At 41.9% G+C, this 27,381-nt stretch overlaps 1 protein-coding gene and 1 long non-coding RNA gene across 5 annotated transcripts in view; one reads left to right on the top strand and one right to left on the bottom strand.

Moving 5' to 3' along the window:
- PHAF1 (phagophore assembly factor 1) overlaps positions 1 to 17,075 on the top strand; it is a 60,353-nt gene extending 43,278 nt beyond the window's left edge. For all 4 annotated transcript variants that reach the window (XM_073605490.1, XM_073605487.1, XM_073605489.1 and 1 more), the window contains exons 13-17: positions 310 to 353; positions 467 to 510; positions 10,192 to 10,250; positions 11,121 to 11,193; positions 15,951 to 17,075. In XM_073605490.1, the coding sequence (XP_073461591.1) occupies positions 310 to 353; positions 467 to 510; positions 10,192 to 10,250; positions 11,121 to 11,193; positions 15,951 to 16,040 (310 nt within the window). In that variant the 3' untranslated portion in view covers positions 16,041 to 17,075. The remainder of the gene's footprint in view (positions 1 to 309; positions 354 to 466; positions 511 to 10,191; positions 10,251 to 11,120; positions 11,194 to 15,950) is intronic.
- Positions 17,076 to 18,729: 1,654 nt separating this feature from the next.
- Positions 18,730 to 27,381, bottom strand: part of LOC141112559 (uncharacterized) — a 29,274-nt gene continuing 20,622 nt past the window's right edge. The window contains exon 2 of the long non-coding RNA XR_012236618.1: positions 18,730 to 22,304. This is a non-coding gene — a long non-coding RNA (uncharacterized lncRNA). The remainder of the gene's footprint in view (positions 22,305 to 27,381) is intronic.

The following is a 27,381-nucleotide window of genomic DNA, read 5'->3' as shown; positions in this document are numbered from 1 at the left end:
GGGATTAACTACGGTGATCACTGCTGGACTCACTTTGTGTGCGTCCAGAAGCGATCATCCCAGGTAATCTCCCGGCTGTGCAAACAACAGCAAATAGCTGCTGGCCATATGGTGTATGCTAAATCAAAGTTTTTGTTGCTGCACTGGTGCGCCCCTGTGGTTAAACACTGTAGGTGACACAGATATCTTTTTTTTTTTTTTTTTTTTTTTTTTTTTTTCTTTAGGTTGTTGCTGTCATGTTTCAACTTGTCATATCACAGTATTTGATTATTTTTATATTATGTGAAACATAACTTTTTCTGTTTTTAGTTATCATCGTTGTGACTTTCGGATTCCTCTAACTGTGAAGAGAGGTGAGGTTAATAGATTTCACCACATGTTTCACAGCATTGTTTCCTATGACTGCTCTCTATCCATGTGGCCATGCTGTAGAAGATGACTCAATTTTCTGTTTTTCTTTGTACAGACAGCTCAGAAACGCAAACAGAAATCTGCACCACGTACAGTAAGGTGAGATATCATTCCTTACAGTTAGTCCACCCAAACTTGTTTTTTCAGTACTAGTTTTATACTGGCTGGCTGAATTACATCCTGGCTTCTTATAATTCTTGTATATGTATGGAGTAGTGCCTGGTACAAAAATTCATCTCACTTGAAAGACTTTTGGAAACCTTTAATAGTTCTGCGCTTCAAATAAATTTAAAAAGTATTTCAAGGGAAAACAGTAAAAAGTAAAACCTACTGTAATTATCTCATTATTTATTTTGTATTATTTATTTCAGATACTTATATAGCGCCGTCAATTTACAATCTAAGGTGTAAACGATATAGTAATACAAGTCCATAAAATCTATATATCAATAAAGTAGCCTTAAAACGCCCATGTCAATAAAATGGTGATCAGTCCAAACAATCTGATAATCAAGATGATTCAATATTTGTATGAAATATATTACATAATGGATAAAGACTCCCTTATAGACTTCATCATTTCTTGGCAAAAAAGAGCAAGGACTTTAAGAGTGATCTCCCTGCAGTGGTATCAGGTGACCGAGGGGGAATTAATACAGCCACACTATACCCAAAACTAAAGGAATGAGCTTTGACAGAGTTCTGTTATATTGGTTGGGACTAGAAAACTTCCAACCACAGACTGACAGTGATTTGTAAGTAAACTGTACTGTCTTTTACATGCAGTGTCTCTTCGATTCTCATAAGTAATGTGTACTTGTTAAAAAAAAGGTTATTTGCAATACAGGCAGTCCCCAGGTTACAAACAAGATAGGATCTGTAGGTTTGTTCTTAAAGTGGTTGTAAACCCTCCAATACAACTTTATCTCTCTGTAATCTAGATAGCACAGGCAGCATTAGCTGCCTGTGAAAGTGTACTCACTGTGTTTGTTTCCATAGAAATCGTCCTGCAAGTTTGAGTGACGTCAGGCGCGATTGCGCACTAGGTATTTTCATTAATGGCACACTATGTGTGCCGTTTTTATCTCCCCTGCATGCGGAGACATTAGTATTGACGAGCTTTCTCTCTGAATGGCACAGGGGGAAGTCTCGCAATGCTGCTGTGATCATCTCCTGCTTCTCACCCTTGTGATGGCGCTACGGCGCATGCGCGAGATTTCCAAAGATTAAGGGCGGAAGTGACATCCAGAATAGATTCACTAAACAGTAAAAGTAATGGCGCGGCCGATACCCGGAAGTGGAGATATAATAAAGATGATAAATAAGGTATTTCCCGACCTTGTTTTATACCAATTTAAATGTATAAACATTAGTAATTAGCTATAGTATTTATATGTTGAAAAAATAAGAAAAATCGCCCGGGCTTTACTTCCTCTTTAAGTTGAATTTGTATATAAGTCGGAACATATTTCAGTGTAGCTCCAGCCATAAAAAAAAATTTTTAACGGTTTTTGGATCGCATAGGGAAGGGTTAACACCCCTGTAACATTTGTTATGCTGTCTGTGCCCCTGTTAAGAAGATTTCACCTCACTTTCTGTCCCCATGACAATTGGATTTTGAACATTTTGGGTTGTTGTGGAAACAAGGATTGGTGATGAAGCTTCAGTGGAGACACCTTTTTCCCATGATAACTCTTACAAGAATGACTTTCCCTTGCTATGGGTGGATTTTCTCACTTCCTGTTGCCTCCCTCTGTTTGTAAGTAGGAGTCGTTTGTAAGTCGGATGTTGGTAACTCGGGGACCGCCTGTACACACCCTAAACAACTAGAAGGGTTTTATATTCTGTTACCAGTATAAGTGTTTTTCTTTATCATACATCACGGGACACAGAGCTAATTACTACATGGGTATAAAGACCACCTTCAGGTGATGGACACTGGCACACCCAATACAGGAAGTTCATCCCCTATATAACCCCTCCCCTTACCAGGAGTACCTCAGTTTTTTTGCCATTGTCTAAGGTGTTGGTCACGAGTGTAGTTGTGCTCTGAGGAGCTTCGCTCGAAACAGCCTTCTACAGACCGGATCCATCCAAAGTGCCACTGAGGCCAAAGTGGATGGTACCCGGGTCTCACATAATAAGATCCTTGGAGGGCTGGACCCCGGGACCCATTGCTTTGGTCATGTTCACATTACCATAAGTTTTTCCTGACGGGGTGCTAAACAGGTCCAGGGGAATGGAACACCGATTAAAAAGGGACCTGGTCCTTGAAGGTTTATTAAACACAGCCCACTGTGATGGGTGAAGGTTGGATCTGGCTGATATCAGCAGAATCCTGCGGCGAGGATAAGGTAAGGGAAGAAGCCTAGGAACTGTAAAAAGTCCACCTATGGTTTTTCTTCTTTAAGTAAAATATTGTCATGCCTAAAGTCTCCACTAGAGGGAGTAAATGCACATACCTTTTTTATGTTTGCCTCTCAGTCAGCTCTGTGTCAGCAGCTAAAGCAGCATGTGTGATCTCGGCCAGCAGAGGGGGGAATTCCTGGATCAGAAAGATGACGGGTTGATTATTGAGCCTTTCCTGGGGAAAAGAGGGCTGGAAAGGTGCAACAGTAGCTTGTACCTCCCTCGGGGGGTGCGGCGGCTTACCCAATGTTTAGTTTTATGTTTTATATTTTATTTAACAAAACTGGCCTCCTCTCCCCTCTCTCTGGGTCTGCCAGGCGGCTGATCCGAACGGCGCCCGCTCGCGCGGAACTCGGTTTTAATTTAAACATTGAGAAGGGGCGGAGGGGGGGGCGTGGCTTGGCGTGGCACCGTGTGCGGGTCGTGGCGTCCACGAGGTGCACACGGCACATGCGCGGGGACGCCGAATCTAATAATAACAAACTCTTCCCAGCCTAAGGCTGCAGAGTGCGGCTGTCGGATCCACAGGACACAGGAGCGGTGGGGGCACGTGACGGTTGCATACAGGCATTCCCAATAAAGGGAGGAATACATTTTACTTAGCACCAGGCTGAGCTTTACTAGTGGCATTTTTATTGCTGGACTATATCTCAGCAAATAGTGCATTTATCTCAGTACCTCTGCTTTTGTGCTTAGGACCAAGAGGTGGGCTGTTCCTGCGGTTGATGCCGCTGTTGCCGGTGTAAATAAAAGTCTAACTTGTCCTGTGGACAATGCTCAGATGCTCAAGGATCCAACAGATAAGATAAGAGATTGGAATTCCTGTTAACATTTATCAATTTTTCTTTGGGAGGTGCAGTGACTCAGCCTGCTGTCGCTGCAATAGGAATTTGTTAATCCCTAAAGGATCAGTTTAAACAGGCTCTTAAGGAGATCCCTGTGCAACAGGCCCGGGAATTGGCTGAACTGCCAAGGGCATTATGTTTTGCCATTGACGCCATTAAGGATTCTATTCACCAGGCGTCCCACCTTGCGCTTGTACTAGTGCACATGCATAGGATCCTATGGTTGAAAAATTGGTCAGCTGAGATACCATGCAAGAGGCTTCTGACTAGGTTTCCTTTTCATGGAGATCTGCTTTTTTGGGGAAGATTTGGACAAATACATCCAAAAAATTTCTGGTGGGAAAAGTATCCTTTTACCAGTTAAAGGAAGGAATAAACGTCCTTCTCCAGGGGCATCAGCCTCTAGGTGGTCACAACGGCCTCCGCCTTCAGGGTCCAGAGGGACGCCTCAGGGTCAGGTCCAAGGACAGAAGAAGTCCTGGGGACAGAAGCCTGCAAAACAGAATTCCAAGGCGTCATCGTGATGGGGCGCCCCCGCTCTCCATGGTGGGGGGAAGACTTCTGCAATTTTCAAAAGTCTGGCAGTGGGAGTTTCAGAACAGATGGGTCGTCTCCACAATAACTCTAGGGTACAAACTGGAGTTTCTAGAGTTCCCATCGCCTCGTTTTTTGAGGTCAAACGTTCCCAAAGATCCAGGGAAAAGGCAATCTCTGTTTCAGGCATTAGACAGATTACTGTCTCAAGGGGTGATCATGGAAATCCCTGTGAAAGAGCAAAGTTTGGGGTTCTAATCAAACCTCTTCACGGTTCCGAAACCAAATGGAGATGTCAGGCACATTCTAGATCTAAAAAAACGGAATTAATACCTGAAAGTCCGCTCGTTTCGCATGGAGTCGATCAGGTTTCTGTCCTACATGGAGGGGAACTTCTGGCATCTATCGACATCAGGGATGCATATCTGCATGTACCTCTTTTTCCCGCTCACCAAAGATTTCTGCAGTTTCACGTAGAACAGCACCATTTTCAGTTTGTGTCCCTACCCTTCGGGCTGGCTACAGCACCCCAGGTATTTACAAAGGTTCTGGCTCCACCTCTATCCAGACTAAGGGCGCAGAGGATTACAGTCCTGGCATACCTGGACGATATGTTGCTGGTAGATCGGTCGGTTGCCCGTCTGTAGCAAAGCGTGCGGGATACGACCAGATACCTGTAAAGCCTGGGTTGGGTTCTCAACCTAGAGAAGTTTTCTTTAAAACCACTGAAAAGGCTAGCATATTTAGGTCTGATCGTAGACACAGACCACAAAAAGGTGTTTTTGCCTCAGGCAAAGATCAGGGCCATAAGAGAGCTAGTACAGGTGGTCAGGTCAAAGGGAGATCCTTCCATTCGCCTTTGCATGAGCCTGTTAGGGAAGATGGTGGCTTCATTCGAAGCAGTTCCCTATGCCCAGTTCCATTCAAGGCTGTTATAAAACAGTATCCTGTCTGCTTGAAACAAACAGGTCCAAGCTCTAGATTTGCCAATGCGGTTGTCCCCAAAGGTGTCCCAGAGCCTCAGTTGGTGTTTAGTAACTCCGGAATCTGCTGAAAGGAAAATCTTTCATACCAGTTATCTGGAAGGTGGTAACCTCAGATGCCAGCCTTTCAGGTTGGGGAGCAGTGCTAGAAGGGACAACTGTCCAGGGACAGTGGTCCGAAAGAGCCTTGCCCATCAACCTCCTAGAGATTCGGGCAGCTCGTCTGGCTCTGAAGGCCTGGACATTCAAGTTACGGGATTGTCCTGTCAGAGTCCAATCCGACAATACCACAGCTGTAGCATATATCAATCACCAAGGGGGCACCAAGAGTCACGCAGCTTAAAGAGAAGTGAATCATATTCTGCTTAGGCAAGGAACATCCCGTTACGCCCAATCGGCAGTCTTCATTCCGGGAGTGGAGAATTGGCAGGCGGACTACTTGAGTCGCCAACAGTTATTCCCGGGGGAATGGTCCCTGCACCTCAACATTTTTCAGGCTGTTTGCCAAAGATGGAGGATCTCGGACGTAGATCTTTTGGAGTCCAGGTTCAACATAAAGTTGGTCAACTTTGTGTCCAGGACAAGGGATCCACTCGCATGCTGGACAGATGCGTTGGTAACCCTATGGGATTAGTTCTCACTAATTTATGCATTTCCCCCTATTCATTTACTGCCACAACTTCTTTTCAGGAACAAGCTGGAAAGGAAAGCGGTAATTTTCTGTAGCCCCAGCATGGCCCAGAAGGGTCTGGTATGCAGAGATCTTAAAAATGGCAGTGGGGGATCCGTGGACCCTTCCACTACGTCCAGACCTACTTTCGCAGGGTCCGATATTCCGTCCTACCTTACAAACTCTAAATTTAATGGCTTGGCTATTGAAACCCACATTCTAAAGAAACGTGGGCTATGCGGGTCGGTTATCTCTACCTTGATTAACGCAAGGAAGCCAGCTTCCAGAATCATATATTATAGAGTCTGGAAAGCTTACGTTTCCTGGTGTGAGTCCAAGGGTTGGCACCCTCGAAAGTGTAGCATAGGCAGAATTCTTGCCTTTCTGCAGTTAGAGGTAGATATGAAGCTGGCCTTAAGTACTATTGGGGTCAAGTCTCAGCTTTATCGGTCTTATTTCAAAGACCACTTGCTTCGCATTCTTTGGTCCGGGTTTTTATGCAAGGAGTAATGCGGAATAATTCGCCAGTTAAATCTCCCTTGAACCCTTGGGACTTGAATTTGGTTTTTTGGTGTTGCAAAAATAGCCTTTTGAACCGATTCAGCATACTCCCTTAGTCCTTCTGACAAGGAAATTAGTGTTTCTAGTTGCTATATCCTCAGCAAGGATATAGCAACTTGTCCCTTCCTGTAAAGAGCCATATTTGATTATTCATGAGGACAGGGTTGTGTTGCGTCCTCATCCAGGTTTTCTGCCCAAGGTGGTTTCGGTTTTCATCTAAACCGAGATATTGTTCTTCCATCGTTTTTTACAAAACCATGTTCTAAGGTAGAAAAGTCACCACATTGTCTTGATGTAGTGAGAGTGGTTAAAGTCTATTTAAAGACAACTGCTCAGATTCGAAAGACTGACGTCTTGTTTGTGCTGCCAGAAGGTCCTAGGATGGGACAGGCAGCGTCTAAATCCACTATTTCTAGATGGATTAGGCAAGTTATAATTCAGGCCTATGGTTTAAAGGGTAGAATTCCACCTTTTCAAGTCAAGGCACACTCTACCAGAGCGGTTAGTGCTTCTTGGGAAGTGCATCACCAGGCCTCCATGGCTCAGATCTGTAAGGCTGCAACCTGGTCTTCAAGGTCCATACGTTCACCAGATTTTATCAAGTGGATGTAAAAAGGCATGAGGATATTGCCTTTGGGCGCAGTGTGCTGCAGGCAGCAGTATAGGTCCTTGTCGGCACCCTACGGGTTGTGTCTCCCCCCCTCAAATAGCATTTCTATAGGACGTCCCATGTAGTAATTACTATGGCTCTGTGTCCCATGATGTACGATAAAGAAAATAGGATTTTTATAACGGCTTACCTGTAAAATCCTTTTCTTAGAGTACATCACGGGACACAGAGGTCCCTCCCCTCTTTTGAGGTTTATGTATATTGCTTTGCTACAAAAACTGAGGTACTCCTGGTAAGGGGAGGGGTTATATAGGGGATGAACTTCCTGTATTGGGTGTGCCAGTGTCCATCACCTGAAGGTGGCCTATATACCCATGTAGTAATTACCATGGCTCTGTGTCCCGTGATGTACTCCAAGAAAAGGATCTTACAGATAAGCTGATATAAAAATCCTATTATTACTGAGTTTGTGCAGGAGGAGTGCACTTGTGCTCAGTATAAGGTTATTCTTATAGAGTAGCATAAAATAATAACCGTGACTATTATGTACATACATACAAAAGTATAATAAAAACATTTGTGCCTTTATATGACAAGATAATGCACATACGTAAAGTGGTTTGTAAAGGCTGAAATTTTTTTACCTTTATGCATGAAGGTAAAAAATCTTCAGTGTGCAGCTCCCCCTCAGCCACCCCCAATACTTACCTGAGCCTGATCTCGATCCAGTGATGTGCACAAGACCTGAGGCTCTCCCGGGTCTCTCCCTCCTGATTGACTGACTGAGATGCCACAGCAGGAGCCATTGGCTCCCACTGCTGTCAATCACAGCCAGTGAGGTGGGGACGTGGGGCAGGGCTGAGCCAGCTGAGGTGTCTTATAGACATGGAGAGCGCTGGCTCTGGAGCGAGCATGCATGAGTGCCCCACAGCAAGCGGCATGCTATGGGGGCACTGGGCAAGGGGTGGGGCCCAGAGCGCTGGCAGGGGACCCGAGAATTTAAGTTTGACATGTTTTGTTATTTTTTTCTTAATAAAACATTTTCCTTTACAATCACTTTAATTCTGGTTCTCGTCAGATTTCTAAAGTTTTTAGACTTGATTAGAAACTTTACAGGGAACTTGTGCCCAGATCATGCACATTAAAGCATTTACATATTCTGAACTAACGGTAAAAACACTCAAAGTTTAAAATACAAGCATTGAAATCTTAGATTTTTTTTTTTTTCTATGGTATGAGATATTGGCAGGCTGCCAGCCCTCTGAAGTAAACACCCATCAGGTGTTCCAACACTCTTAGAAACTGAATGAACCCCACTTTAAAGTCTTTGTTGTGATCTTTGAAAATGGATAACTTCACAGGGCCCTCCTGTCCCTTCTCTATTGAACTGTACTGTAATTGTGCTGTCCCCCTCTACATGGTAAAGCGCTACGTAAAGTGTTGGCGCTATATAAATCGTGTATTATTATTTATCATTATTATATAGCGCCAACAGTTTACGCAGCGCTTTTCAATGTAGAGGGGGACAGCACAATTACAGTACAATACAGAAGGGACTGGAGGGCCCTGCTCATAGAGCTTACGTTCTAAAGGGAGGGGGTGGTGGTACAAAAGGTAATAGATGCAGGGAATGATTTGATGGGGGTGTCTCGGGGACAGTTGTTAGGTGGGTGTGGGATAGGCTTCCCTGATTAAGTGAGTTTTCAGGGATCTCCTAAAGATGGACAGGTTAGGGGCTGATCGGATATACCGGGGCAGGGAGTTCCAAAGGATGGGAGAGGCTATGGAGAAGTCCTGAAGGCGAGCATGAGTGTATTATTATTATAATAATAATAACATTAAAATCACCTAGTTAGGCGTTCAATCAGTTTATTATTATTGTTCAAGAGTTTATTTTAACCACTTCCGGACCGCCGCACGACTATATACATCCTCACTTTGAGGACGGATATCGATGTTATGACAGCAGCTAGCTGCCATAACCCCGGTATCGCTGCGTTCGGCCAGCGGTCCGGTACAGGATAAAAGTGGTCTCTGCGGCGGATTCGCCGCGAGATCACTTTTATCGGCGATGGGAGAGGGCCCTCCCGCCGCGATCCGGTGCCCTCCTCCTCTTACTGGAGCCGTCGGCAGCGGCGGAGGCGATCCGGTCCTCTCGGTGGCTGTGCATGGAGATGAGTGAGGGGAAGATGGCCCCCACCGTCTCCATGACACTGCAGGGCAGAAGCGACGTCAAAAACTTCACTTCCGCCCATGGCTCTTAAAGGGCCATTTTTTTTAATTTTTTTTTTTTTTAAATGACAATTTTTTTTTTTTTATTGCATGTTAGTGTAAATATGAGATTTGAGGTCTTTTTGACCCCATATATCATATTTAAGAGGTTCTGTCATGCCTTTTTTTCCTGTTACAAGGGATGTTTACATTCCTTGTAATAGGAATAAAAGTGACACATTTTTTTTTTAAACAGTGTAAAAATAAAAGGTAAAATAAATAGGAAAAATTTTTTTAAACACGCCCCGTTCTGCCGAGCTCGTGTGCAGAAGCGAATGCATACATGAGTAGCACCCGCATATGAAAACAGTGTTCAAACCACACATGTGAGGTATTGCCGTGATCGGTAGAGCGAGAGCAATAATTCTAGCCCTAGACCTCCTCTGTAACGCAAAACATGCAACCTGTAGAATTTTTTAAATGTCACCTATGGAGATTTTTAAGGGTAAAAGTTTGTCGACATTTCATGAGCGGGCGCAATTTTAAAGCGTGACATGTTTGGTATCAATTTACTCGGCATAACATGATCTTTCACAATATAAAAAAAAATTTGGGCTAACTTTACTGTTGTCTTATTTTTTAATTAAAAAAAAAAGTGCGCTTGTAAGAGCGCTGCGCAAATACGGTGTGACAGAAAGTATTACAACGACCGCCATTTTATTCTCTAGGGTGTTAGAAAAAAAATCTATAATGTTTGGGGGTTCTAAGTAATTTTCTAGCAAACAAAACTGTTTTCAACTTGTAAATATCACATCTAAAAAAAAGAGGCCCGATCCTTAAGTGGTTAAATCTTTTCCTGCTTGTGAGGAATATAAAAAATAGTTTAATGTTCGTCGCTTGAGCACATGTGCACTTTTAAGAATAGTATTTGTCTAATTCCCTATGTGTGTGTTGCAGTGGGAAAGTATTCAAGAACATCTAGGGCACCCAGTGGAGAAGCCAGTCGTCCTTCACAGGTAAATGTCTGAATATACAGTATAATCGCCCACTTTTTACTTTATGAATTGAGCCAAGTTCATGCTATCTTATTGTGGTAACACGCATTTGTGCTCTGCAGTGCCCTTCATTTTGTTGGTCATCCCCAATAGACTAAGGCGCCTGTGCTTCAGTACACAACACACTGCCATACATTGCATTACCACCCTGCTGGGGTGCATTGGCAGCCCATTAAAAATGAATGCATGACATAACATGGATTAATGCATCGGACCTTTGTGAACATGGCCTTAGTTTAAATGCAGACTTTCTGCCTCGGGAGTGCCTTTTAACATGGTAGTCCCTTTTTTTTTGAGGCATTGTATAATATTTGAAGCGTGTGGAAAAGGGTTTGTTTTTGGCACAGTTTTATTTTATTTTTTTATGGATTTTGAGTTTTGCAGGTTTGGAATCAGGCTGGATTTTATTCATAAGACCCCTGCAGGTCTCTAGCTGAAGAAGTCCCTGTAGCCACAATACCTTGCAGCTACAAATTGCTGATTTAATATGCATGAGCAGATACAGTACACTGGACCGTGTTAAGTATAATAGACCTTGGCAAACTGGAATTGCTTAGCAACAGTCCCGGGAAGTTACTATGAAGTGGCAGTTCTATTGATTGCAATTTGTTTTCAACAAACAACAAAAATGCTCATCTTGAGGAAGAGGATTTGCATTACTGCTATAAATCCCTTTTTCTTAAATGGCTCTTAATTCTATTCAGTCATTTTTTGTGCAGCCAATGAATTGAAAAGCTGAACGCAGCTGGCTTCATGTAGTCACTCTCGAGCAATATCCAGCTGAAATTACACTTTTTTGTGAAATGTCATGTGTCTTTTCCCTCTTTTCAGATCATCATCGCCAAACAACACAAACCCGTTTGGATCAACTTTTTGTTTTGGTCTGCAGAGGATGATTTTCGAGGTAAAAAACAAAAAACTTGAGTTTTTGTTCACCATTAAAATATATGTAGGCTGACTGCTAAAAAAAAAAAAAGTTCCGCAAAATAGAAGTGGTAAAGTGCCTAAGATATGAGATGACAGATCAGTCATCTCATATCTTAGGCACAGCAAAAAGATATTAAACAGAAAGTTAAAAAAAAAGCATTGTCTAACCTATATTATTTATTTTGACACAGACCTGTGGTGGGATAGTCTGCAGTGTGTTCAGCAGGACCTCCATCTCCAATTTTTTATAGACTATTGATAAGAACTGATAATTCCTGTTTACAGCTTCAGCTGTGCCAGAAGACACATGGCCACCTTTACTCATTGCAACCAACTTCTATTTTCAAGCTTTACTAGGAACGTGATAGCTACAGTGCCTTGCAAAAGTATTCACCCCCTTGACATTTTTCGTGTTTTGTTGCCTCACAACCTGGAATTAACATGGATTGTTTGAGGATCTGCATCATTTAATTTACATAACATGCCCACAACTTTTGAAGAAGTTTTTTTTTTTTTTTTTTTTATTGTGAAGCAAACAATAAATAGGACAAAATAACAGAAAAGGTCAATGTGCATAACTATTCACCCCCCCTAAAGTCAATACTTTGTAGAGCCACCTTTTGCGGTTATCACAGCTCCAAGTCGCTTTGGATAAGTCTCTATGAGCTTGCCACATCTTACCACTGGGATTTTTGCCCATTCCTCCTTGCAAAACTGCTCCAGCTCCTTCAAGTTGGATGGTTTGAACAGCAATCTTTAAGTCTGACCACAGATTTTCTATTGGATTGAGGTCTGGGCTTTGACTAGGCCATTCCAACACATTTACATGTTTCCCCTTAAACCACATAAGTGTTGCTTTAGCAGTGTTTTTGTGGTCATTGTCCTGCTGGAAGGTGAACCTCTGTCCTAGCCTCAAATCACACACAGAGTGGTACAGGTTTTGCTCAAGAATATCCCTGTATTTAGCACCAACCATCTGTCCCTCAACTCTGACCAGTTTCCCAGTCCCGACTGCTGAAAAACATCCCCACAGCATGATGCTGCCACCACCATGTTAAACTGTGGGGATGGTGTTCTTTGGGTGATGTGATGTGTTGGGTTTGTGCCAGGCATAGCGTTTTCTTTGATGGCCTAAAAGTTCAATTTTAGTCTCATCAGACCAGAGCACCTTCCTCCATACATTTTGGGAGTCTCCCACATGCCTTTTCGGAAACTCAAAACATGCCATTTAGCTTTTTGCTGAAAGTAATGTCTTTCTTCTGGCCACTCTGCCATAAAGCCCAACTCTATGGAGCGTACTGCTTATTGTCGTCCTATGTACAGATACTCCAGTCTCTGCTGTGGAACTTTGCAGCTCCTCCAGGATAACCTTAGGTCTCTGTGCTGCCTCTCTGATTAATGCCCTCCTTGCCCAGTCCGTGAGTTTTGGTGTGGGGCCGTCTCTTGGCAGATTTGCTGTTGTGCCATGTTCTTTCCATTTGGTTATCATAGATTTGATGGTGTTCCTAGGGATCATCAAAGATTTGGATATTTTTTTTATAACCTAACCCTGACTTCTCAACAACATTGTCCCTTACTTGTTTGGAGAGTTCCTTGGTCTTCATGGCAGTGTTTGGTTAGTGGTTCCTCTTGCTTAGGTGTGGCAGCCTCTGGGGCCTTTCAAAAAGGTGTGTATATGTAATGACAGATCATGTGACACTTAAATTGCACACAGGTGGACATCATTTCACTAATTATGTGACTTCTGAAGGTAATTGGTTGCACCAGAGCTTTTTATGGGCTTTATAACAAAGGGAGTGAATACATACGCACATGCCAATTATCTTTTTTATTTCTGAAAAATAATTTTATGTATATATTTTTCTAATTTTACTTCACCAACTTAGACTATTGTGTTCTGATCCATTACATATAATTAAGATTAAAAAAAATGGAACTAAAGGCTGTAATGTAACAAAATAGGTAAAAAACCAAGGGGGTGAATACTTTTGCAAGGCACTGTATATGTTGGTTGCCATAGGTAACACCACCTACTCTCCTTTCTAAATTAATAAGACCTATTTTGCTGGATTTTTAAAAACTTTAAACAATAGTGTAAAAAAAATAAGTAATGCCAAAACCAATGCCAGGACAGGGTCCTCTAGTACCCAAGGTGAGGATGCCAAATCGTGCCCCCCCACCAAGCTCCTTAGTTTGGCACTACAACTGTAAACAAAACTTAGGGAAGGAATACTGACAGTGGGGGAGTCCATGCTTTCAGAATACAATAGAGTAGCGGGAGGATTACCTCATCCACCTCAAATGTGCGATGGGTGAACCGTGTCGTGTTTTTTTGTTTTTTTTTGTTTTTTTTTTTTGTTTTTTTTTTATTGTTTTATTCTATTTATTTTTTTTTATTAAGCCAGCTGGCTGATAAAAAAAAACGATCCATCTAAAGCCAGTTTAAGGCAGGTTCTGCCTCTGCTTCATCCAGGCCTTGGCCAAATCCTTGGTTGAAAAGTAACATGATTAACTGCTAAAACGATAACTGCAGTATCATTTTAGATCATTTAGGCTAGGTATCCATTGTAGCATTTGCATTTTGCAGAGCAGAATAGGACTGGCCAGAGAGGGATTACTTTGACGCAGTTGGCCAGCTTAAACATGTATTGCAATGTATGTGAACTAAAAATCCCCCCCTTTTTTTTTTTTTTTTATTGCAAAGTTTGCTAGAGATGGTGCATTGCAGTGTGCAGAGGGTTCATCCAGAACTTCCCATGCATTCTGGAACACATCAGTGTGAACCAGATCTTAGCTAGTGCACACAAAAAAAATGAAATTAGACTTTGAATCAAGAATTTTTTTCATTTACTTAACATAGTTGTAAAGTCTGTTTTTTTTTTTTTTTTTTTTTTTTTTTTTTTTATATTAAACATGTCATACTTACCTACTCTGTGCAATGGTTTTGCACAGGACAGCCCAGATCATCGGCTTCTCAGGTCCCTGGCTGGAGCTCCTGGCCCCTCCCTCCTGTTGAGTGCCTCCACAGCAAGCAGCTTGCTGTGGGGGCACCCGAGCCGCAGCTCTGTGTATCCATTCAGACATGGAGCCGCAGTTCGGCCCGCCCCTTCTCACTCCTCATTGGCTAACTGAGTTTGATTGACAGCAGCGGGAGCCAATGGCGCTGCTGCTGTGTCTCAGCCAATCAGGAGGGAGAGTCCTGGACGGCCGAGGCACTCGTGGACATCGCTGGATTGAGATGGGGCTCAGGTAAGTATTGGGAGGGCTGAGGGGGGCTGCTACACAATTTCTGCCTTTACAACCACTGTAACTTCATTGCTTTCACAATGGGGCTTACAAGTTGGTTCCCTAGCATAGCCCTCTCTGTCCTTTATATCCTTCTCTTTTGCTATGAGCTTCTGATTACTGTCCGTACTGGTCCAGCTCCTTGGACCCTCTTTTCAAATGTCTATATAACCTATTATGTAGCCAGGGGAGGAGTGAAGGGGAAGAGTAATGGAGTGTTACTTGAATGACTGCTTTGAGTCTACTTGGACGGCTGACCTCACATCCAAGATAGTAGCACCTACGGTAGCAGCAGTGTCCGGGGGAATTTGAATGTCTACCCAAGGAGGGACTGTTGAGTAAGCAACATTCATTAAACTTATTAAATGCACATATAATTCCATGGCAAGATTTTTGTTTGAAATTAAAGGTCTGGTGTCTTTAAGCTAAAACTAGCCAGTCAGAAGCTCAACCTGAATGATGACCTGTCCAATTGTCAGACACCATTTTTTTCAGTGTTTTTGCCATTATTAAAGCCGAACTCCATGTACATATAAAAAACTTACCAATTAATCTATATATCTAGATATCTATACTGTACTTAATGAATTCATAAACATATTGTTAAGTTCAACTAGTGTAAATACATGAATTTGACTTGATTTAATGCTCTTGCAACTCCTTCCAGTAGCATTCATGCTGGAAGAGAGAGAGAGGCTGCATTTGTGATCAGGTGTCCTGTATATATACATGTACTGACAAGGACTGAATTCACTGATGGGAGAAGAAAGCAGAGGGATGATTCAGATTTAAATTCAGAATACTTTAATAATTCCAAAGGGAAATTATTGCGATACCACTACATTCAAAACACAACACAAGAGCACAATGACACAATAAAATTACCAATAACAGCAATTAGTACAAATAAAAACAAATTAAAATTATACTGTAATAAAACATCCATACTATTAAAATACGACATAGATTAATTAACACAAATTGAAAACAGAAAATCAAACTACCAAAATGCAAATAATACACCACTTTCTTTAACATTACCCCAAAATATAAATAACATAATACCAACATACTATAAAAACTGCATAAAAATCTTAATCGTAAACCAGATCAAAAGAAAAGTATGGAAATCATTTTATTTTTTTATTCATCATGCTTACCTAGGTGGATGTAGCATCGGCCTGCATCGAGCGATCAAACACTGCTGATCACTCGGTTCTGTCAGTCACTGGCTCTCTGCTCTGACCCCCCACCCTTTGTGCTCACAGGAGCTTTAGCCCACTGTCTGCTGAAAATGGGTCATAGGAGTGCAGAATGAACTGCACTCCTGTGATCCACAGGAGAAGTACAGCCAAACGAGCTTTGCAGCCTTTCTAAAGCTTTTATGAAATGGGTATTCTTCGGTGATGTATATGCTTTTAACTTTCTTTTTCTTTCTTTGCATTAAAGGTGATGCAGAACAACCACATAGCATCAGTCACCCTTTACGGCGCCCCAAGAGCCAGCGGGCAGCAGAAATCCTCCGGGCTCAGCCAGTAAGCATGGAACAGCGGGTGGGGTGGTACAGCCCAGTGTGCCTTCACTTGCTGACGGATACTCACACAAGACTCAGCTGTGTGTGCTGTTGGCAGAGAGGCATGGAGCTGCATGGATTGTGGGTGACTGCAGCTGCTGCCTCATTTCCAGTTCCTGCCAGGCATCATCCTCATTGCAGCCAGCGTGCCCTCCATATCCCCGTGACCTCCTCCATAGAATGTCAGGGTCACCAGGGAGCTCTCTGCTGCGCATAAAGCACAAACATGCACGAGCCATGTGCAGGAACAGGGTGTAAGAAGCCTTTGTGTTGGTGTTCTTGAATTCACGTTGTATTCACATCTGTATATATTAATATACGTGGATATGTAAACACATTGCAATGTCTGTGGTTAAGGACAGTCTAACATAAACGGTATATATAAATATAACATAAACAGTATATATGTATATATACAGCCACACATTCAGGTACTACATCATGTGACTTTAAAAATAGAATACACACAACCTACCGTCAGAATCTGTGTGTTTGTGCACAGAAGAAAATCTGCTGCCCCTTCCCCACTTCACAGGCTTCTGTTCCTGATGCTACTGATTCATAATGGATCCTTAGTATTCTTTTCCTGAGTAACTGCCATGGTTAAGAGCATTTAAAGGGGAAGTATTTATCTTAAATCATTGTTTTCTAAGTTGTACATATTATGGGGGGGCATGCTGATCTCAGCTTTTGAAAAGATCTTGATTATCCGAAGAGGCTGTATAACATTGTAAGCCTGGAAAGACAGAATACTTCCCATTTAGGCGATTCTAGACTCTTTAGTATCCGAACTCAGGTTGGAGTGCTGAAGTCATGTAGCTTTATAAATTTTCTGCCAAAAAAGCACTGCAGATATTGCAGATACATGGCACCCTGCAGGGTTAATCATACACGTGCTTCGTGCATCTAAAAGTTTCCACAGCTAAAATGTAAATGTGGCAGCTGTTTTGTTGGTAGACTCAGTAGTCAGTGAAAATCTCAGTTCTCTGGGGGGGGGGGGGGGGGGGCACTGGTATCACCGAGGCATGAAACACAAATGACAAACTTGAGGAACTGCGCTAAGCACTGTGTCAAAAGCAGCCACACAGGGGGAGATTTATTGAAACTGGAGCACTCAGAATTTGGTGCAACTGTGCATGGTAGCCAATCGGCTTCTAACTTCAGCTTGTTCAATTAAGCTTTGGCAATAAAGCCTGGAAGCTTAGTGGTTTCTGTGCAGAGCTGCCCAAGATTTCGCACACTCTAGTTTTAGGAAATCCCCCAATAGTGCAATATTGCTGTATGATACCCAGTGTGCATGTTGTGGATGAGTATACATTAGCCTTCATCAGTCAGCTTTCACATGAGCTGTGCTGACAGCATGATCAGAGTTTGTGGGGTCCCAAGTGCACATTTTGCACAACTCCTTTCCTAGGTAGAATCCCAACCCTTTGAGCGACGTAGACTGGGTGGAGAAGTACTGTAACAATAAGATCCCCCATGGCAGAACCACTAATGGCCAGCAAAAAAAATGCTTCAGTAAACATTTGCTGTGCTTATAGCAACGAATGACACATGTATAAGAGTCTGATATGGCTGCACACCCCGGTACAAATGTTTAAACAAAAGTGGATAATTCCCCATGGGGCTTTTTAGCAGCAAAAAGGAGTCAAAATTATTTTTCATAAAAATTATTAATTTTATTCATCAAGAGATAATTGAACATCAGTGTGATACAAAAGTCAAAATATGAGCTCTGGTGTACACAATGCGAGACAGTTTGAACTATGAAGGGGAAGCAAACACTGGATAATACCATGTGATATAACTGATAAACAATATACATCAGAGGGTACTCCCTCACAGTATTGATGAATTGTAATTGTACTATCCAATGTTTATGAAATGCCCCAATGCATTTCGACCCTAAGGATTATGGTCTTCTTCAGGGGGTACTTACATTTCCCTTCCACCAAGACGCCTCGCTTATCCAGAGACTTTTCTTTGTTAAAAAGCACAGAAGGAGATAAAGAATTGCCCCAATGATGATCCTGAACCTTGCTTGGGAGTTGTGCTCACCTCCGCCCCAAGGGAAGAACAGCCCTGGCCCATGAGGCTTACAAGTGGTCACAGGTAGTATGCCCCCCATAGGGGAAACTCAAGACCAAAACACCTGATTATTTTGTAGAAATCATTCAAGCACTGGGTTATCCACAATTAGATGCACAGTGTCTATCTGTTCAGATTAAGAACACACAAGTGCCAGATCCAAGAGTCTGAGAAAACATGTCTGTGTGCTCACATCAGGGATCAGGTGAGGCTTGGTCATATAATATAACAGATCAGACTGCAGTCACCAGCAGCTCTGCCTTGGGATAATCTTGTTACAGCACCTTTACCCGGTATGCGTTACTGTGAGTGATACTAAAGTCACATGGAGCAAATTTTTCCCGACTGGTTCCAGGCCAAATTTGAGCCCTGAGTGACCTGTTGGCATCCAATCCAATGGATCCACTGTTTGGGTTTTTTGACAGCCATGGATGTCAGCTGTCATAATACAGTAGTAGGCAGAGGAGATTCATCCACCCACACTATTTAGTGTAGACAGGGAATCGATTGATATCCCTTGTTCAGCCCATAACACTGAACAAGCAAAATCTTAAGTGTATGGCCAGCTTAAAGCGGTTGTAGGGCTTCTTTTTTTTTTTTTTTCTCTTATAAAAAAGAGGGTATACTTACCTGCTCTGTGCAAGGATATTGCACAGAGTGGCAACTTACCTCCTTTTCTGGGATTCCCCACTGGTGCTTTCTGCTCCCACGCTTCTCCGAGTGCCCCCATAGCAAGCTAGCTGCTATAGGGACACCCGTGACCCTAGACGCACACAGTGTGGCTCTGCCCCACCATCCGCTCCCTATTCACAAAATTTGACTCACAGCAGCAGGCGCCAATGGCTCTTGTTACTGCACACTGGCACAGCGCTGGATCTAGAAAGGATTCAGATAAGTGTTGAGGGGAGATATGCTATTTAAAGGTTTTTTACCTTAATGCAGAGAATGCATTGGGGTAAAACAACTTTTGCCTTTAGAGCCACTTTAAGAGGCAACAAAGACCTAGAGGGTCATAGTTTCTCTTCCTACGCACCTGAATATGATGTAGTGGATGGGGCGGTCACAAACAAAGGGTGTTGGATATGCCTGAACTGCTGGTTTGCATCTTTTATATGCACCCTAGTTTCAACAAAAGAAGGTAAAAAATCTTGATTGGCTATATTTAAAGCTGCTTACATTAGGACACATTCATATACAAATGTGTGAAACAATCAGCGCCACCCTAATAATTAATCAAGTGCAAAGTTGCAGCCGCTATACACTTTTTAAGTGAAACCATTACACTTTAAAAAAATAAATTAATAAATATAATATATGTATAATATAGAGATATAATATAGAGATATAGATATATATCTCAGACGGGCATTTCTGCTAATACAAAGAGTATTAGCACAATAACCCATGGCGGCCAATCAGAGCATTTGGCACGGGAATAAGAATAGATTACTGATTTTTGCTAGCACACATTCCCTCTATGCTATAGCTTAGTAAATAATCCCTTGCATTAGTCAGTAACAGGACATTATACCTCGTGCCTCTGTCGTTGCCTGTTCCTAGTAAACTGATTGCCCTGATACTTTGGTCTTCTCACACATTCACTGCCTCCTCAGTGTATGCAACAAAGGGTATCATGAGTTACTCCTCATTTGAGCCGTAACCTGAGAATCTCGCAGCCTTTCCAATAAATGTGCATTGTTTGCAGCCTGCCCCATCAGTGAGGATAAGCATGCAAAAATAAGATGCTTGCCTTTTTTTTATTTATTTTTTATTTTTTTCTAGTCATTTGCACTACATACACTTTACTTGATCAGTCAATGTGTTCATTGAACATCATCTGAGGGATCTTATGGACATTCGGATGTTGAGCGTAAGGCTTATTTATATGGTGGGAAATTAACCTTCTCCCTGCTTTCCTGCACTAATGATTACTTGACAAGCTTTTTTTCTTATTATATTACACCCCTTCCTCTCTGTTAATGATTTTGTTTTCATACCCATTTAATTGTGACTTGTAACTTTTTTTTTTTTTTTTTAATTTAATAACTATAGTAATTACTCCACTTGAATCTTTTTAGTTGTTGTATTTTTAAGCAAATCTTCAAAACTAATTTTTTTTTTCTAATGTAGTAAAGTGCTCAGAAAGTCTTATAGTTATTAGTACAGTGTTCCAAACTGAGGCCAAACAAGCCCCATTTGCACCTTTTTGTCAGAACACATTTCCCTTCTTACAGACAATGGCCAAAGACCGGATCTGCACTTGCGTTGGTGATTCTGTTTACTTTCAAAAATGATAAATTCCTCCACAGTTCATGTCGCTTGACATTGTCAGTCGCTCTAGATCGAAAATTTGGAGTAAATTTTTGGAATATTGAAGTCCATTTCCAACAAAGCATCTATACAAATCCTGTAATTTTGTTTAGGTGGAGGGTGACACTTGAAGCCTCTGCAGCCCTGTTAAAAAAAAAAAAAGTCCAAGTTGCTGCCTTATTCTTCAAATGCTAGTTGCCTGGCTCCCATGTTGAAACCTTAGCTAACTGTTGTAGTTGTAGGCACTGTGGAACAATTCATCCCCAAATTCAAAGCAGACGCACTAAATTTGTTAAAGTTGCTCTCAGTAGCTCAGCTCACCCTTCTCTTCTTCCCTGCAGTGACCCAGCAGCCCTCTAATCACTTAAAGCAGAAAACCAGAGCTCTTGGAGGGGGAGCAGGGTGAACTGAGCTGCTGAGAGAAAGTACTTGAAGTGAAATTTCAACCAAAAGGAGAAGTTCCGCTTTTCCTTCTTGAACCCCCGTCCCCCTGCTCTCCTCTCCCATATTTGAAATCTATTTTTTTTGTTGGGGGGGCGGGGAGCGGATACATGATTTTTACAAATACCCGCTCCCACTTTCTGTTGTATCGTCATGGCCATCCAAGTGGAAATTCACCCTCCGTCCACAACATCTTGGCACACGTCACAGGTCCAAAAAGAGACTGCGGTACTATTCACGTGGCGCAGCACGGCTCGCAGCCGGCTGTGAAGCCTCAAGGAGTCAGTCGGCTGCCCACAGTTAAGATGCCGGCACCTGGATCCAAAGACTGACAAAGAGCTGGGTCGGTGACGATGTCACTGTATCCAGGGACAGGTAAGTGTGCATTTTTTAAACATCAGCAGCTACAGTATTTACAGTAGCTGCTGACTTTTATATTTTTGTTGACAGGGTGAAGATCCTCTTTTAGTGCTTCTGTTCTGAAAATTGAGATAAATTGCTCCATAGTGCCCGCAGCTACAAAGATGAGTGTGGGCCTTATTTTAAAGTTGATTTAATGCTAGTTAAGAATATAGAAAATACTAAATGTCTATAGCATTTTCAGTTCAGCACTGAATTTAAACAGTAGAGCTGCAGAGATCCCTGTGTTATTACACAAGGCTTCCCATATCCACCCAGCTTCACCAGAAAGAACAGGTTTTGGTGGAGGTGTACTGTAAAACTTTCTTTATGTCCTTTATGGTCTTCAATAGGATATCTCCTAAACTGTAGCCAAGCTCACCTGTAGCGTTCTATGTCAAGGTTTGTAAACTGTTCATAGCAAGACATTTTCAGCAAGAACCTGTCCTCTATTACTACTAGAGCAGTGGGGGGTACTGGAGGGGAGAGACTGTCTGTAGTATAATTCCCATTTGTAATATTTTGCTGTAAACTTGTGATACATGGACAAATTTTTGTGTGTTTTCCACAGAAACAAAATTGTACAGATTTTGTATATAATATTTTTTTGTAAGACTAACTTGTGTGTAGGTTATATTGACACACAGGTGGAGAGCCAGAATGAAAAAGAGAAGGGCACCCCAGGACCAGAGAGCAGTGCAGGAATTGTCTTCCTGGTTCAGTCATCGTGTGGCCTGCATCTCTGTCAGAGGTTCAGGTCTTGTCACCAATTCAAATGTTCACATTTCTAAACCAGTTTTCCTCGAGTTTATTTCAGTTCACAGGCTTGAATTGATATCCTCTTGTATGGTAAGGGTAAATATCCTGTGTAAAAAGCCTCAATGTTCTTCGCTAAGAAAGCCGTGGAAGTAGTACTCTTTCTTGCAGGTCAGGGAAAGGCTGCTTCTCTCTGAGGTTTCTCATGTGGTTAATTTGTTTTATGATCTAATCCTCTAAAAAAAAATAACAAAATACAACGTACATTAAAAACCGGCCAACAGTACAGAAATCAGTTAATTGCATACTACCCTGTACTGCTGCTACTTGACTGCACTGAGTATAGCAAGGCATAGGTGTACAAGGGTGGTCAGATATGCAGGCATGATCCATCCACCCTAAGGGTAAGTCTCTTGGCAGGCTGTCCCATAAACATGTACGTTAAAATGTGCTAACTGTACTGAATTGTACCCATGAGTGAGGATTTGTAGCTGGACTCTCCTCAGTGTCTGCTGATCTAGAGAAACAATTATGATTAAAAAAAAAAAGTATTCAAACCTGGCTTAACTATTCTTTCCTTCTGAAATCGGTTGGCCAAAGTGTGTCTGGTAGTGTCCATTGATGAGAGAGACTGTTATTTGATCTGGTTAAAAAATCAGTGGATGGGGTAGCTGATTTTTCTTGTAAGGCAGGGTAACTACAAGTCCCATGATGCATTGCAAGGCTGTCAGTTACAAGCATGACTCCCAAAGGCAGAGGCATGATGGGACTTTTCTTGCAACCACTGGAGAACCAAAGGTTGAGCACCCATGCTGTAGGGCAACCCCAAACACACTTCACTGTTGTGTGCACAGTTCCCCGTATGGATACCCTAACTATATTTCACAGCTTTGTGTATACTTTTCCTATCTGCACAACTACATTTTACTCTTCTGTGCTCCTGCACACTTTCCCTGTATGGATACCACAACTACATTTCACCACTCTGTGCACTTTTTCCCTGTATGGATACCCCAACTAAAGTTTGAAGCTCTGTGCATGCTTTTCTTGTATGGATACCCCAACTACATTTCACTGCTCCATGCACGCTTTCAATGTATGGATACCCCAAATACATTTCATTGCTCCATGCACATTCTCTTTATATCTATACCCTAAATACATTTTAGTGCTCCATATACACTTTCTCTGTATGAATACTCCAACAATATTTCACTGTTTTGTACACAGAGCAGTGTAGTTCGGGTAGTGTCCACACTTTCCCTGCTTAGATACCCTAACTACATTTTATTGCTCTATATGGATACCCTAATTACTCTTTCCCAGTACAGATACCTTAATTACATTTCACTGCTCTGTGCACATGTCTGTATGGAAACCTAAAGTACATTTCACATCTGTTCATACATCCTCTGTATGGATGCCTAACTTTTACTGCCATATGCACATCTTTCCAGTATGAAAAACTAACTCCAACTCTCTGCTCTGTGTGCAGTCAACCTTAAGGGCTGGTTCACACCAGATCTAGTCCACTGCATTTTTAATCTGTATCAAAAACGCATGCACAGTTTTCCATATATTCCAATGGCCCTAGTTCACACCAGTCAGTTCCAGTGCAGTCAACAAAAGTAGAACATTTTTTCTGTATGGAACGCAGCAAAATGCATGTAAATGCACTAAAATGCATATTGTCCTGATTTTTCAAGTGTCAAAAAAAAAAAAGGAAGAATCGTACTGGAACGCTTTAAAAAAAACATCATAAACATGTGCAAAAACTCATTCTGAACGCAGAAATTTTGGGAATGAACCAGCCCCAAGTCTGAAAGGAAACCTTAGTGTTGATCGTAGAAATAAGTTTGGAGAAGCACAGTAGTTGCTCAGGTAAATTAAGCACATTTTGCTTAATTATGTGAAAGATTTTCATAAATTCCCCATTTAACACAAGTCCTCCTTATACCTAGAAACAAGAAACCAAAATAGAGTTGTTTCTCTTAGTAGAGAAGTTCAATCTACTTTTCCTGAAAATGAAATCGGCAACTTTGTTTTCTTTTCCCCAATTTTTTTCTTATTGATAGGTCTCATTATGTTTGTGGTTGAACGATAAAAGAACAATCGGCATGTTATTGAAAAAAAAGCTTTTTGAAAACTTTATTTTCGTTTTTTTCTATTTATATTGGCAGTAAATTTGGAAGTTGTAGGTTATAAATTCTAAGTTAAAATGTATTAATTAATAATATCTATAGCTTAATTTTTCTCCATTTTAGTGGCTAGCAAGGAAGAAATGATTAAAAGTAAAATATTATAGCCAGTATATCATTTAAAAGGGGACTTTAGGACCACTAATGGAAGAGTCTTTTAGATTTTGAACTATAGCCTATTGAAAAATGTATCAATGTTTTCTGAAGCTAAGAGTGCTGCCGATGTGCAGTTTAGCTCATGTACACAAGACTTCCAAATAATTCAGGAAGAAGTGTTCTTTTTGCCCATAGCAACCAATCATCTGTTTTTACAGCTCATGGCTAATTCGGTAGATTTGAAGTGAACCAGTAATATATAGGTCCCATTTAGGACTAATTTTTTTTTTTCCTTTTTTTAAACGGGTCCTCTAAGTTGTGAAGATTTAAAGTTTGGCACGTAGAGCTGTCTTTTGTTTGTCTTCATTTATTTTCCACTGCACCAGGAGCCCTCAAACAAAGTGTGCTCAGTGCATTATATGTATGGCAACTTTAGGCGCTTGACGCTTGCTTCCCCCAACTTCAGCTTTTGGTCTTTCCAACTAATAGAGAGTTGAGCATTGTAGAGGTGGGTGCAAGAGTTGGAAGTATTTGCATAGTGAACACCCCTTCATCTACTGCTCTTTATCTTTGAAAATAAAGAATAATACATGAAGGCAACTAGTGACAAGTTAAAAAAGTAAGACCCTTTAAAAAAAGTAAGACCCTCTCCTCCAATCCTAAAAGCCCACCAAAGAGATGCAAAACAAAGATGAAATAATGTGCTTTTATTAACCAGTAAACACATTTGTGCTTCTATTGGTATGTGTGGGAAACCAGACCTGCCGGTTCTCACTGAGAAGGGAGTTAGAGAAAAAAAATGCAGCTCTGTCTCCTGCCACAGACCCTGCTGCAGAATGCAGTCTGCACTAGTTTCCAGTCCTGGGTCAGCCTTCTCTTGTAGCGAATTGCTGCTTGTATTTATATTTTGTTTACATTGCTCATCCCTTATAGTATTATGTCCTGTAGGCCATGATGACATCACCAGTCCATGTGACTGAGCATAAAGAGACTGATGTATATGGGGGGAGGTGGGGGGGGGGGGGTTGCCTGGGCCAAGAATTAGAAACACTTTATGGAATTACCATACATTTAGGGTCTCTTGTGGGTTTCAGAGCCAAGGTCTTTTGTGGGGTGCTTTTTTTTCTGTACAGGGTCAGTTTGAAAATTTGTTGTTTTAATAAAATTCTAAATAAGGGTGTTTGTGGTCATGCTTATTTTCCTGTTTTATCTTTACTATTATTTTATAATAAAAAAATACTCTGGAATCTGTAGCCCCAATCAGCATGTATACCCACAGGTCAATAAAGGGAGACCATTGGTCACAGTCTTGGATTGTTGCTTATTCTTTGTTTGTTTTTTTTTGTTTTTTCAAAGGAGGGAGCAAATTTTGCTTTACACTTATACAGAGCTGCAGATGATAATGGAGATGGTAGCTACTGTGATTATTTTCATACTTCCCCACACTGATACAATGAAGAGGCAGAATTCCTTCCAGTGACACCAACGATTGGGTACAATCCCTCCCACTGACACCAACGATCGGGCATTGTTTATTCCCACTGACGTTGGGACCTTCTCCACCCCCACTGGCCACAGTCTGCCCCCCCCCCAAGTCTGAAGGACAGTAAACTGTCCCTTTGTTTAGAACATTTGGAATTCCCAGTTCTAGAGAGATTTAGACGGCCTTAGCTGTACCGTTTGTTTTGCTCCTCTGACCACCCAAAGATCTTGTGGTTGCACATGCAATTCCTGCTTGTTGGGAAATCTCTTCTTAAAGGGGAGCTTCAGGCTCCTTCAGAAAAAGTTAAGTCAGCAGCTACAAATACTGTAGCTGCTGACTTTAAATATTAGGGCACTTACCTGTCCAGGAATCCAGTGGTGTTCTTACCTGAGCCGATTTTTCAATCGGCTATCCTATGCTGCCGTCACCATCTTCACTAAGGGAAACTGCCAGTGAAGCCTTGTTGCTTCACAGCCGGTTCCCTACTGCGCATGTGCAAATCGTGCTGCGATTTGTGAATGGGTTGGCTGTGGGGAAAGGGTGAGGGGGGCTGAACTTCTGGATGAGTTCACTGCAGTGAACTAAGCTGGAAGTGAGTACCTGTCAAAACCAGTACATGCCCCACCAGGGTCGACCAAAGAAGTTGAGTGCACGTGCTCAGCGTGGCCAAGCATGTTTTCAAACCTAAACCCTATTGATCATCTGTGGGGTATTCTTTAAATGGAAGGTGGAGGATTGCAAGGTCTCTAACATCCACCACCTTGTGATGTCATCATGTGGGAGTGGAAGAGGACACCAGTGGCAACCTGTGAAGTTCTGGTGAACTCCATGCCTCGAGGGTTAAGGAAGTGCTGGAAAATAATGGGGGCCACACAAATCATTGACACTTTGGGCCCAATTTGGATATTTTCACTTAAGGGTGTACTCACTTTTGTTGCCAGCGGTTTAGACATTAATGGCTGTGTGTTGAGTTATTTTGAGGGTACAGCAAATTTACACTGTTATACAAGCTGTACACTCACTACTTTACATTGTAGAAATGTCATTTCTTCAGTGTTGTCACATGAAAAGATATAATAATATATTTACAAAAATGTGAGGGGTGTATTCACTTTTGTGAGATACTATATCAGTCTCAAAAGGGATACAAAGCCATTTCTAATGGCTTTCCAGTGAACCACGGTAAGAACCATTTTCCAAAAATGGAGAAAACTTGGAACGGTGGTGAACCTTCTCAGGAGTGTCTGCCTGGCCTACCAAAATTACTCCAAAAGCATGACGACGACTCATCCAGGAGGCAATTGAAGAACCCGGAATAACACCTTTTGAACTTAAGGCCTCCCTTTCCACAATTAAGGTCAGTGTTCATGATTCAACAATAAGAGACAGGGCAAATATGGCATCCTTGGGTGAGTTCCAAGGCAAAAGCCACTGCTGACCAAAAAGCTTTAGGACCTGGATGACTTGTCATAGTTGATGGAACCATGAATTTTGTGCTGTACCAGAAATCCTGAAGGAGAATGTCCGGCCATCAGC

Source organism: Aquarana catesbeiana, linkage group LG11 (genome assembly GCF_042186555.1).
Source record: "Aquarana catesbeiana isolate 2022-GZ linkage group LG11, ASM4218655v1, whole genome shotgun sequence".
In the NCBI taxonomy this organism is placed as follows: Eukaryota; Metazoa; Chordata; class Amphibia; order Anura; family Ranidae; genus Aquarana; species Aquarana catesbeiana.
Note: the sequence above shows the minus strand (reverse complement) of the source record. Positions and strands in the feature narration are given on the sequence as shown.